The sequence below is a fragment of the Cryptomeria japonica genome, chromosome 7 (genome assembly GCF_030272615.1).
Source record: "Cryptomeria japonica chromosome 7, Sugi_1.0, whole genome shotgun sequence".
Taxonomy (NCBI): Eukaryota; Viridiplantae; Streptophyta; class Pinopsida; order Cupressales; family Cupressaceae; genus Cryptomeria; species Cryptomeria japonica.
Window position 1 is genome coordinate 584,224,948 of NC_081411.1, and position 14,824 is coordinate 584,239,771.

The 14,824-nt window shown below is 31.7% G+C and overlaps 1 protein-coding gene across 1 annotated transcript; it reads left to right on the top strand.

Moving 5' to 3' along the window:
• Window positions 1–7,934: 7,934 nt before the first annotated feature.
• On the top strand, window positions 7,935–11,169 carry LOC131048549 (uncharacterized). The gene is made up of 2 exons (XM_057982548.2): window positions 7,935–8,998; window positions 10,201–11,169. Exons 1-2 carry the CDS (start codon window positions 8,141–8,143, stop codon window positions 10,876–10,878), a joined length of 1,536 nt encoding a protein of 511 aa, XP_057838531.2. The 5' UTR covers window positions 7,935–8,140; the 3' UTR covers window positions 10,879–11,169.
• The last annotated feature ends 3,655 nt before the right edge of the window (window positions 11,170–14,824 follow it).

Genomic DNA, 14,824 nt, shown 5'->3' on the forward strand with positions numbered 1-14,824 from the left:
ACACCCGCTTTGTCATTGATGTCAAAGGGGGAGGAGTACAGTGAAAAATGAATGTATATCACAGGGGGAGTGTACAGATGTATATAATTGCATGGATGTACAAGTTAGGGGGAGCATACTCAGAGGTTATATCATTTTTCACATGAGTATTGCCATCAATGCCAAAGGGGGAGATTGTTGGCAATTGACACTCATTCGATAGTCACCTTCTGAGGTAAATTGCATTTTGGGTTGTCATTAATGGCAACTCATCTTCAGGTGTTGATAATTTTCATCTAGAATCATTGCTTTGTCATTTTGTATAGATTGGGGCAACCGGTATACACACTTTGCTTCACACTTGTTAATCAATTAGTCTTGGTACCGGTAACGTATATTTGGGACTCGTTAAGGTATTTTGGGACCTGGTAATGTCTTTGAAGGAATTTAAGGTAGCGTGTGGGCTGGCATCAGATATGATCATCAGGATAATGCATATCATGCTTTGTGATCCGACAGTCGATAGATTTATTTTCATTATGAGGCTGACATATTGAACAAGTTATAGGGGTATTTAAGGGAGATTGTTTAGCGATGGAATTATTATGATGAGATAATGGTTGAGATGCGATTTGTGGTGCGAATGAGTCAGAGATTGATGGAATGTGAATTGGTCAGTGAGTGTTAGCTTTTGTGCGCAGTTACACGTGCACAATACTAATTGATAGAGGAGTACAAAGCATAATAGAGCAACATTATAACCGGTTCAGTGAAGGTTGTCGAAGCTTAAACCAAAACTTATCTAGCATGGTCAGATGCATTGTTTAAGTTCATTTATATTTGTAATCATTGTGTAATGTTGTGTAAGTCAGTGAGACTTTTGTTTGAGCAATGAGCTCTAGGCGGTGAGCTTTTATGCATGTGCATAGCCCCTTATGTAATATTTGTATACCTTGATCAAGTATATAGATATTGTGGGTATTAGCCCCATCGTGGTTTTTCCCTTTGCAGGGTTTTCCACATAAAAATATTGGTGTTATGGTATTGCTAATTTATGTGTTGATTTGTTTATGCACTTTAAATTTATATTTTGTTAACCGGTTGTTCAGCAATAAGTTCAGAAATTCATTTACCAATAGAACACTGATTCACCCCCCCTCTCAGTGTTCTTGGATTCCAAGAATCGAACCCCTTAAATCCATTCCTTAAAAAGTGGAATGGGGGTCGATATTTAGCATTGGCACATAGCATAGCGCTTACTATGAAGTAGCGCTTCCCTTGACTTGGTCAGCGCCATGCATGGAATACTCCCACGTAGGGTGGTAGACTTCTATGCATACACTTCCATTATAATGGGGTACACATGGCAACAATAATTACCTAGCGTTTTCCAAGGCTAAGTGCTCAGCACTAAATACTCCCCACGTACTACCAAAAAGGTGGCATTAACTTAAGGTGGCAGGTTTAAGTATCACCACCCTTCCCCTTTGGAGTAGGATGCGCCACCTTCCTTGGTGGGCATCCCCCCTCCCATACTTCCTTCCTCATTGGTGTTGTGGTTAACAAGACATCACCACTACGTGATGTAATTGACATGATATTATTATATTTAACACACACACACACACACACACATATATAAGTATAAGTATGTATATATACTAGCACTTGCACCTATAGGAGGTTCAAGGGATAGCTGATAGGAGATTAAAGGTAAAATTTAATTGTACTCTAATATTACATTAGATGAAGTACTATATTGCAAATATTAAAAAAACATAAATGTATATTAAGTGAATTATTAAATGACAATTAAATAATATTAGTTGTAATTTTTTATACAAAATGATTTAATAAATTGTTTACTATGAAAAAATAATTACAAATTTCACCCCTCATGATTTAACTCTTTGTGAAACAATAATATTATCTGAAATTGAAACCTATTTGTCAAAAGTTTTATCTAGGGCTTAAAAAATTTGTCATTGCATTTCTTCTATTGTAACATGGTAAACAAGAATAAAAAATACAAAGAAAACAACATTATTAAACATTACATTAATAATAATTAAAAACTTAATTCAACTTCTTTAAAAAATATCAAATTCGCAGGAAATATTGCAGGGCATGCAGAATATGTCAACAAGATTTGTTATACTAGAGATAGCAAGACAAAGAATTGCAAATTTTGGGTAGCTTGAATTCACAAGAAATAATGTCAACCAATAGAGGGTAACTAAGATGAATGGACTCATTTATATTTGGGAATCCATTTTATTGATGAAACTTATGTGTATCAGACGCATGCTCCACACCCTAATTTCGGAATGGCATCCTTGTCCCTGTAATCACTAGACTCTAAATGTTTAAAGCCATCAAAAAGTATTTGAAAAATAGATGAAAATTATATAAAATACCTGAAAACCCTATGGAAAGGTGTTGGAAATGGAGCCTTCGAACAGGGAACGCTTAAAACAGGGTTCTATGGGCACGACTAAGTCCAACATTATTTGTTTTGTAATTATTTACTCCCGCTCACTCTGGAAGTATTATGATTTTATATCGGAGAATATACCCTAACTCATCTTTTGGTTTTTTAAAATTTAACGGCTCGGTTGAACGCTTTCCAAATGACAGAAACTATCGGAAACCGGAAAACAAGATTTAATGACATGAGACAATATTCATGGGAAGATGTAGTGGAGCAAGTTCACTTATAACAAAAGCCTATCGGCTAATTATATATATATATATATACCAAGAAAAATAAGGTATCAATCTAAATAATTAAACATCACAAATAAACATATAATTATGTATATCTATATGTATATATATAATCCTTATATATACATATATCGTATACATATATAATCTACTACTCACTATCCAAATAGTACTAATATTATCAGTCAATATGTCCATATAATAATCATATTCGTATTCATTGATATTATATAGTTAGATAGACATGAAAGCACAAGGGTTAATCCTATGAAGGGATTCAAACCAACATTTCAAACAAGGTTAAACAAACCAAGACATATTGACTCTTCACTAATCACTACCAATACAAAACATCACCCAAACGACAAAAGACATCTTATCGCTACCCAATTAATCCAACTCAACTTAGCCAACTAGGTTGTGAGTGTGTGATAGCTCAATAAGGCACATATTATTGGCCATTTGGAGGAATTGATTATGTGGTGCATTGATATTTTGTCATTGATGTCAACACTAGTTGTAGTGGATGCTTTACCGGCACCATTCTGGTCCGAGTAGGTTGAGTGGTTTCTGGTTGGTTTGGATCCGGCATGATCCGGTATGCGTCGGTATGTTTTGGTTATGGAATTGGCTTATTCATGCTACTAATGTTCATATTTAGTCAGTTGGTTTTGGTTTGGTGATCGGATGCTATCTTGTTTGCTTGGAAGCTTGGTTTGTGGTTCCGGTGAGGGTTTCACCGACAGAGCTTTGTTGAAGATGTTTGATGATATGCATAAGTGGTGTTGGTGCAACTTCTGGTATGGATTTAGGATGTTTATGGTGATCATGTTAGAGACTTGGCGGATTGAGATCATTGCTTTAGCGTGTGGACCTATATTGGGTCCCGATTGATCTAGGTTATGGACCGGTTTAATGTAACATGTGGATTGGACCTCTTGATGTGTTTTTGGGATGTCTTATGAGTTGTATATTATTTGTTTGGTCTAAGGTCGACATGTTTTGTAATTATGTAATTGGTTTATTGTCTAGTAGCCGACCTAATTGTTTATGGTCGAGGGTTTGTATATATATATATGATGTAAGATCTCATTGTAGATGATCATGGTATGGGATATGGATATGTAATGGGCGAATAATGTAATATCATTCAGACAAAGGATTTGGTCGATCATTGGAGATTGAATTGGGTTAATGTAAGAGGATTTAGTCCTCCAGTATTGAGCTTAACTGGAACTGTACTCATGCATAGGAGATGATATCTTTGCGGTTCATTCATTCTTCTAGATTGTAATCTGAATTTCTATGTAGTCAGTGAGACTCCTTTTGTGATGAGCAATGTGATCTAGGTTGTTGGCCTTCCTGCAAGCAAGCCCCTTAATTGTAATTCACATACTTACTGCAGAAGTATTATCTGACTATGGGTAGGCTTCCCACCATGGTTTTTCCCTTTACCGATTTTTCCACGTATAAATCTTGGTGTCATGTGGATGGTATTTATTCTCTGATTATTGTTTATTCTTAATTGGTTTAACTGATATTTTGGTATTTGGTTTAAGCATTCCGGTATTAATGTATTGGGTTCTGGTATTAAAGTTTTAATTGCTAATGGTTCCGATAATCTGTGACAACTGATTCACCCTCCCTCTCAGTTGTCTTCCAATTATTTGAGCTATCTAACACATATTTAAGATTATCAAACCAAATCCCTCTCTTGAGTGATACTCTTCCTCCCCTCTAGAGGATCGTTTATTTCCTGCATCCAATGCAATGCATTGCAACAGTAGTAAGCAGTTATTAAAACATCATATATTCCATCTTTAAATATTCAAAATATAAGAATGATTGCACATTTATTCATCCAATTTCCAAATATATTCAAAGCATATTCATGTGCTTGAAGTATTTTAACCAAAACAAGTAAAAGTAAATAGTAATGTCAAAATGGGGTTTAACAATGACGAGTCACCCTTCTTTAAATATGTGCATTTATTTTTCCTTGCATCTACAAATATATAATGCTTTTCTTCATTTGCATTATAAGAGTTAGTCTCACGGCTTGTGTGAGACATTATCCATTCATATTATCAATAAAGATTGCTTTTTCTCAAAAATTGTGCACTCTCTCCTATGTCATATGCATCTACATAATGCAATGTGATAGTGTAATCTTATATTCTTTCTTTATGCACATGAATGTGATACAACAGAATTAAAATGTACCTTACTATTCATTTGAAAACATGAAAGCTCTACCTCATTAAGGTTATTAGCGAAATTAGGTAACAATATGTTAAATCCCTCATATAATGTATTGCTATTTGGTTTACTAGCTTAATTTCTTATTAAAGTTGACATTTATTTTGTGTCACTACCTCAATTCTTGTTTGAGTGTGAATCATTTGATGTTTTCCTTCGACATGCTTAGTATTAGTTTGAATTGGTTTCATTAAAATTTGTTAATATTCAATTATTATGGATTGGAGGAACTTGGTATAAGTCATATGTGCCTAAATATTTGGTCATTTAAGTGTATTGCATCATACATGTAATACTGATATAACTAGTTTGTAATTACAAGAGCTAAGTGAATTACGACACCATCTATATTTTTTTTTTAGGCTTAATTTTGATGAAGCTTTAAGGGAAAATTTGGAAAGAGTCGCAGTTATTAGAGATGAATCAAGGAAAATTTATATTGATCACACACACATACATATACATACATACATACATACGTACGTACATACATACATACATATATACATGCATGCATACATACATACATACATACATATGTACACACACACATATATATATATATATCTTTGTGTGTGTACATATATATACATACATATACATATGCATATATATAAATATACATAGATATACATATACATATATATACACATATACATACCTACATATATACATAGACACACACACGCGCACACACACACACACACAAGCTTAACAAGGCACAAACATTTATAATAACCTTTGAAGAAGAAGAAGAAAATGTTTGATAATAATAATGTAAAGAGACACAACTAAATCAACAATAGAACAATAATAATACCAAACATAAAACGTTCCTCAATTTTTTCAACTCTATATACTCATTGACTAAACTAATTTAAAAAAATGAATAGATTAGAAGCAATAGTATTCGTCCTCAACAAGATTAAAAAATAGATTAAAAATATATAATCATACATTAACTTTTATTAGATATTATTTTTAATTATTAATGTTAAAAATATTTAAAAATATAGAAGTAATTTTAATTATTTTAATCACAATCTCTTATATTTTCTTTATTTCATCTTTTCAATAAATTAAAACACTTAAAAATAAATAAATTATATTAATTGGCTCATAATCTTTTGAATAAAAATAATGTCATTTATCAAATAACACAAACAAAATAAAATAAAATGACGTAAAAATAAGTATGCACTATTAACTTTTTTATAATAAAATAAAAATAGCTAAAAGAGCCCATATTATGTCAAGGTAAATAGTTTTTTCACAACTTTCATGCAATATTATTAGATAAATTATTTTTGATATTTTAAAAGAAATTTGAAAAGAAACATATTAAGAAATTTGGTAGAAAAAGGGCGAGCTCTCAAGTTCGTGGGATCCCTACTATTCTATAGGGATCGATACATGGGCATGCGCCTAGCTAAATAGTAGGGGCAAAGAGCCCTTAGAATGGTAGGGCCATCACAAAGTCATGTCATTAATGCTGATTGTGTTAGGCACTTGCCTTCCAACTATTTTTATTTTAGCTTTTCATTGGTTCATATGTTAGTGTTTCATCTTTTCAATAAATTAAAATTGAATATAAAATTAATAAATTGTATTTATTGACCCACAATCTTAATTAAAAAATTGTCATTTATCAAATAAGACGATAAATAAAATTAAAAAATGCTATGAATGTGTGTGCTCTTTATCTCAGTTGTTGATCATTTTTGCGGCTCATTGGCTTGGTAATTATGTTTGTGCAAGTTGTTTATCTCAGCTTCTCTAAGATTTCGTGCATCGCTTCACGTTATATTTGTTATGATGCCTTCTCTCATTTGGTTTGCGATATATATGAGTTTGTTATATCTCCGATTTTAGCATTCCTTCCTCTTGGTGCTTCTTTCCTTCTGGGGGTTGTCATTCTCATTCGTTCTAAGATGAGGATTTTGGGTGTGAGTGTACTCTAATTCATTTCGATGATTTTCTTGAGGCTTGGAAGGTGGTGGTTGAGTTTTGAATCTTGGAAACTGCAGGTGTTGCGATATATGCAGTGGTTTCTTGTTTTTCTTTTGTTTGCTTGGATCTTCTCATGGTTAATCTTTTGGCTCGGCCTCTTGTTGATTCCATCGGGGTTTCAACATCCTGCTCTCCTTCTCATTTGGGTTATTCTCTGTCTGATCACGGTTTTCTTTATGGCATGCTCACTTGCAGTGGTTTCATTCCTTTTCTTGAGTTTTATGCTAATAAATGGAGTGGAGAATTGTTTTGTGTAGCCAGGGGTGATTCGAAGATGTCCAATTTTTTGTTGTTCTAAAGTTGTAATTGGCAATTGTTCTTCTATTCCATTGTTTCGGTGTTCTTCATAGTGAGCTAAAAGGATGACTATGCATCTGATATCTTTTTGTATGCCTTTTATGGCAACTTCTTTTGTATCTAATGGCAATGTTATGTAATATGGGGAGGGGTATTTTGGATTATGCCCAGGAGGCCTCTTTGTAATGGGTAGGTAGGCCTTAAGTTTTTTGGAGCAATACTAGAGGGTTTTCTTACTAGCTCTTTCCCTCTAGTACTCGTTGAACCATACACCATGTAAAAAATTAAAATATTAATATAATTCAATGGTAAATCCACTTTTATCAAAAAAATAAAAAATTTACACTTACAACATTTTTATAACAAAAAATGAAAAAAGTTTAAAAAATTCATAACTTACATCACACTAATAAGAAAATAAAAATATTCAAACCTTTCATTCAATAAATAAATAAATTCTAGTATTTAATTTTTTAAAAAATATACAAAAATAAATAAAAAATAAAAAAAATAAAAAAATTTAGTTCTACCATCGGATTGATTCATCAACCATTATTACACGGACACCTAACATAATAATCCACTACAATTCCCGCCTTAAATTACATAGAGAGATATTAAGAGATTCTGTGAACTGAACAAAAAGAAGAGCCCAATTCTTTTTGGAACCAAATCGAGTCTTCCTCGCTTCCTAGACTCTGCTTATCAACTAAGCTATTGCAGGCACATATTCAAAGTTCAACGGTGACCGCGATATAATCTCACTATCTTCAATCGAATCCCCAGCCCCTCCTAAGATAATCTCTGTCAAATTCTGAAGAAATTCGACATCAAATAGCCTTCGAGATCAAGAAGCAAAGCATCAACAATGTCGTGCAATTCAATTAATGGGGAATTCCCCGATATTTGGGACTGGATTTCTACACTGCCGGCGGCCTCGGATTGGAAAAGGAATGACAAATCCTTCAAACTCTGCAGCGGTTCTCAGGCCTCCTTACTCTTTTCTGCCATTAAAAAGCATGGTTCTCAAGCCCGAGAGGAGCAAATTATTTTCTCACTGCTTGCAGATTTCCAATTTTCCATTCCCTTATGGACATCCGAGCCATGTAGGCTTCAACCTAGAGAGAAGGCCATGTTTGATCTTTTCCTGAACTTTATAGGGGGCATCTTGCTCTACAGTCCACATAAATGGGCGCCTCGACTGGAAAGCCATATAGACCAGGCGATGGTTATACGATCGAAGCATTCCAAGGGCATGTTCAAGTGTGTATTTTTGGCCCTGGCGCTGTGCGTTTGCTTTTACGAGGCGCCAGGGGATATTAGATCATGCTGTGTGGAAGTGGTAGAGCGAGAATTGGAGAAAGAGGTTAAAAATGGGGATTACTGGAAGGCGGTGCTTGAGGTAGTTGGAAGCAAAATTGAAGAGCAGGTGATGAGATCCATGGCCCTGCTCATAACCAACAGGATTTTCCGAGCATCCAAAGAATCTAAGAATTCCGAATGGGATAGAAGCCAAATTATGCGCATTCCGTTGCCCTGTTCTTACAGTACCTCCACTAAAGGCCTCTGGCAGGTTAGGGTTTACTCGCCTATTTTAGGCATGAAACCTTTGGATAAACATCATAGTTCCAAAGACGATAGACTGGCCGTCGCTTTAAGTTACCTTCATGTCGAGGCGGTTCTGCAGCTCAGCTATGATCTGAACTTCACTCCCGACTGGATCGAGGTAAACCTTTTTCCATTATCCATCTTATCGCTCCCTAAATTGATAGAATTTTATCGCTTTTTTACTTCTTATTTCTTTTTACTTTCCGTCCGCAAAGAAGTTTTCCTTATTTCATAAAGAATACGGATCTTTTCGATTGAGAGTTAAAATTGAAGGGATTTTTTTCTTCAAATTCAATCAGCATATGATTTAAATTTCATCTTTGTGATGTTGGAATCTCATGAAAGAAATGATCAGAATCTTACATTTAGTAAGATTTAATTTTTGATCGATTTAGGAAAGCAAGGGTCAGAATCTTACATTCAGTAGGATTTAATCTTTGATGAATTCATTAATTTTTCAATTGATATATTAAAATCTTATATTCAACAAGATTTAATCTTTAATATATTTATGAAATGATGATGAACTAATCTTATATTCAGCAAGATTTAATCTTTGATATATTTATGAAATGATGATGAGCTAATTTTTTATAAATTTATTAATTTTTAAATTGATGATGATTTTGAAATCTTATATTCAAGAAGATTTGATCTTTGATGAATTTATGAAAGAAATGGTCCGGATCTTACATTCAGCAAGATTTAATTTTTGATGAATTTATGAAATGATGATGAGATTATCTTTGATGAATTTATTATTTTTGAACTGATGATGTTGAAATCTTATTAATAAGATTTGATTTTTCATAAATTTATAAAATGATGATGAGATGATGGATCTATGAATTTTTAAGTTGATGATGTTGAAATCTTATATTCAACAAGATTTGATCTTTGATGAGTTTATGAAAGAAATTATCAGAATCTTGCATTCGGTAAGATTTAATCTATGACAAATTAATGGAATGATGATGAGATAATCTTTGCCAAATTTATGAATTTTTGAACTGATGAAGTTGAAATCTTATACGCAACAAAGTTTGATCTTTGATGAACTTGTGAAAGAAATAGTTATAATCTTACTTTCAATAAAATTTAATTTTTGATAAATTTATGAAACGATGATGAGATAATCTTTAATGAATTCATAAAAGAAATCATGAGAATCTTACATTCACTAAGATTTACTCTTTGATGAATTTATGAAATGATGATGTGAATTTATGAATTTTTGAACTATGATGTCGAAATCTTATAATATTGATGAATTTAAGAAAGAAATGATCAGAACAAATGATGAGATAAATGTTGGAACAGGTTCGTGTGAAGGTGGACAATATAAGATGCGATGTTGTTCCTCTGGTATCAGAAGAGGAAATGGAGGAGGAAAGCGGGCTTCCAGAGGAGAAACATTTTCCTTCCACAGTCTCAATCGAGTTGGCCCCTGAGAAAGAATCGAAGCTTCTGGCGGTATCGTTGAATATGTCGTCTGGAAACCCTTCTTACGAGATGAGCAGTGAAAGAAGCGCGGAGACCGGGTTCGAACCCCCGGGCATCTACGGTGGAGTAAGATTTACAGGCACGGAAGGATTGACGGTGAGCATGAAAGCTTGGAAGATGGAGCAGTCTGTTGATGGGAGTCAGGGGATCTTCGACTGGGCTCTCTATGACACTCTCACCACTAAAAAGGTGTCCTCTTCCAGGCCCTCCAAGATGGAATGGATGCAGCCCAAGGCCTGGTTTAAGGACAGATATTCTTCTGCTTTCAGCCCTTTCACCAGGCAAGGTGGGGTTGTGTTTGCTGGGGATGCGTATTCCGAAGGCATAAGTTGGAAGGTGAAAACTGAAATGGAAGGGAAGATAATGAGATGGGAAGTGGGAGGAAGCATCTGTGTTACTTATTGGCCTAACAAGTACAGAACTTTCTTCTGTGAAACCAGGCAGCTGGATTTCTGTGAGCCTGTTGATCTCCCTCTCATACGCAGCGGCAAGTAATATTTGTCTCAGAGTACGTATCTGTTTGTTTTTATACAGACCTGTTCGTCGTCCTTTGGCTTTGGAGGACGTGGGAGCGAGCATATTATTGTCAATAATTTTAAGGAAAGCTGTAAAATAATCTAAAAATAAATGGTTACAAATTTTTATTGAACATGTAAATTTAGTGATATAGCAGATATATTTGTGCTTGAGTATAAATTCAAGTTGTTGTCTGTTCTATTGTACAATGGATTTGTACATATTTATGTATACAATATTTCTAATATCAAAAGATGTATTAGTTTTTTATATTTCTTATATATATGAACATGATATATGAAAATCAAATGTTATATAGTTTAATTATAGTTTGTATAAAACAATAGATTTATATATGGTCATATTTTTATACATGTTATGTATTTTGGTAGATGTGTTTTTTAATGTTAAAAGATATGTCAACTTTCTATACTTGTTATTATATACAAGAAATTAAATTCTATAAAATTTGATTGTGATTTGTATAAATATTTATTGTACAATAGATTTGTACATGTTCATATATTTATACATGATACATATTTTATTAGATGTGTTTTAACAAAATTTTAACATTAAAAGATGTATCAACTTCCTTTGCTTGTTATATATAAAAATATAGTACATGAAAACTAAATGTTGTAAAATTTAATGCATAAGAATGTGAAATAAAATTGAAGTCACAAACAAAATTTTGGCAAGGGTTGATTTGTCAAAATGGGATAATCAATTCTTAAAGGTGCTTAATAATTCAATTTGTAGGGTCCAATATTTGTCTTCTTGAAAAAGGGGAATTAAAATATCTTTTCATTTATTGAACAAATGGTCACTTTTTCTACAATAATGATTATATGAGATTCTATCAAATTTTCTATTTGTAGACTAGATTTATATAAGATTTAATGCTTCTAATCCTTCGTAGATTACTTTTACTCTCTTGAATTATTCAATTAGAATGATCCAATTAGAATCACATTTTACTTGTAAAAATTTACAATCTATCGCAATTGTTATTTTAAGACAAAACACCATGAGGACTTTTGTTTCATTATTTTTTGTTATTAAGAAAAAGATTCACCTAACACAAACCTTTAGAGAATTGAACCACAACACTAACTCCAAATCCAATGAAATCTAAATTATTTTTCAAAATTCCAATTTTTTATTAGCATTTTCTAAATTATCTTTTATTTTTTTAATTCTCAATTATCCCATAAAAGGAGGTCTACTTTTCATTATTTTATTATTATAATATATATTATAATTTTTAAATTGAATCTTAAATACTTAATTAAATTTGGCATGAACTACATAACATTTTCATTAAAATTTCACTATTTTATATTTTAAAACTTTTACATTTCTATTATTAAAAATAGTTTAATGTTTTAAGTAGAAAGTAATGCTTAGATAGATTAAGTACCCATAAAAAGAAGTTATAAAAGCTAGTTATTTGCATGTAAAAGATTAAATTGCAATTTACTATCAAATAAGTGTGCTTAGTGAAAGTTATCTAACATTTTCTAATTATATTTATTTTATGTAATATTTTTATTAGATACCAATATTTTTTCTTTGTAAGGATGTCCACAAGGTGAAGTATCATTTATCATGTCGTATATATCATAGAGAATCACCCATTCAATCATTTTAGCTCTCCTAATCAATGTTAGGGATGACATGAACAAGGTAGTATCTTTTAGTATTGTGTAATTTTTTTCCTTTTATAAATATATGAAAATAATATTCATAATTAATAATTTAACCAAAATTTTCTCTTATAAATAAGTTATTGAATGCTGATGGAAGTAATAGTGGATCATATCATTTAAATTTTAAAATCTCTTTTCCTAATTCAATAGAGGCAATAAAATGAGGCATCATTTAACAACTTAAAATATCTGTTACTAAATTATTAAATAATGGTGTATCATTAAAGGTTTTCATTTAAACTCTTAAAACCATCCAATCTTACTAGAAAACGATTCTATATATTATTTTATTATAGAAAAAATCTATACGATTTGTATTTGAATAATGAAACATTTATATTGTTAAATAGCTCAACATTTTCAAAATACTTCAAAACCATAGCTAGATTTAGTTAAGAAAATTAAAAATATTGATTCAAGAATCACTACAATACTAAGGTGTATTCATAATAAATTCTTCATACAACAATACATTTGAATTTCATATTAACAAAATAAAAAGATTCAATCATATAAATGTCAACATACATTCCACCAAGGGGAAAATAAGACATGTGATTCATTTATAATTTTAGGATTTAATGGAGAAATTAAAAAAAGAACCATACCTCACAAATTAGATATAAAACACATTAATCAAGATGGGCTAATAATTTCAATAGAAAGAGGAAGAAAGATATAGATTTAATTTTTTCAAAAAATTCAAATAGAATTTCAAAACATAATTTACATGAAGAAAAATATGAACGTCAACAAGATTCAATCTTTGTTTATGATCAAAGAGAAACCAAAAGATTCATTGGATTGAATTAAGAGAAAAATAATGAGATTCTTAACATGTGCATGTAAATAATGGAACTTGAATATTGACACAAAACAATGGGGTCTTGAAACCCTCAACTTATAGATAGAAATAAGGATTAAAAAATTATAAGTTTACCTTCCCCAAACATCATTAAACCATAGACTAAAATAATGGTTTTAATACATACCATATGTGGTTCAATGTAGTTATGTTGGAATGTATTTGCATGCTTCATGCCCAATTTTAAAATCCACATATGTGGGAATTTCATTGCTTTCTTATCACTTCCTCAATATAATTGTTTCTCATCCCCATAAATTAATGATGCATGCATTATTTTAAGAGAACTTGTCTAATAGCTTGGAACCACTGCATCTTTAAATATAAACATATCAACTAGTGGTCCAAAGGACACAATGATTTTTTTTTTTCATAAAGTCAACATGTTACTATAAAATGAACACATGGGACATTTTGCTTCCTAGATAAATTAACAAACTAGAAACAAGTATTTAGTTCATTATTAATCGAAGATAAGCATAGTATAAGGAAGGTGGACTCATCAAATTCATTTGATATGATAAAAGGAGGAATCATTAGTAGTGAAATAAGGATGACTTCAAGAAGGAAGTACATGCCAAGCATTTCATTCAAAATTATTGTCCAAAAGATTTATTTGAGTATCATCACATAGATTTCTAGCATGAAACCTCCTAGATTCCTATTCCCCCCACACAAATGGGAGAAGCACTATGCAATGTTCTTTTTGGAGGAGGAGGAGGACTGATGTTTTTAATATATGGGATCAAAGTTGCATAGTTATACTCAATTTAATTAACCAACATGAAAAGTAAGTTTTTCCTTAAAGGACCAAATATCAAAAACATTATTGTTTCTCCTCCACCTCCTCCCTCCCACCTCCCCACCTCACACACTCTCTCTCTCTTTCACACACACATGTCCTTGCTACGCCCATATCTAAATTTTCATGTGTTTGAAAGCATTTATAATCACGTCATTTTCATTTTGTTGAAAATTGTTAATTTCAATGATACAAATTCCATACAAATGTCCAACGCAAGAAACAAATCTCTCGATTAGCACTCTACTTAGTAGTGTTTATCTTATTTTTTAGCATACTCCCTTTCAAATTTAATCAAGAAATTATAAGAATCAAAAGAAGAACTTTCAAATTTAATCAAGAAATTATAATCACATCTTACGTTTACATTAAAAAACAATCACAAAACACCAAATTGAATAATTAAACAAGGAAACATATCCTTAATTACAAATCCAATTACTTGAACTTCCTTTATCAATTTAAAGATATATCCATAGATACATAAAATTATCTCTTTTCCCTCTCGTAAATAAATGAGAAATTAGTAAATATTAAACATTAAAG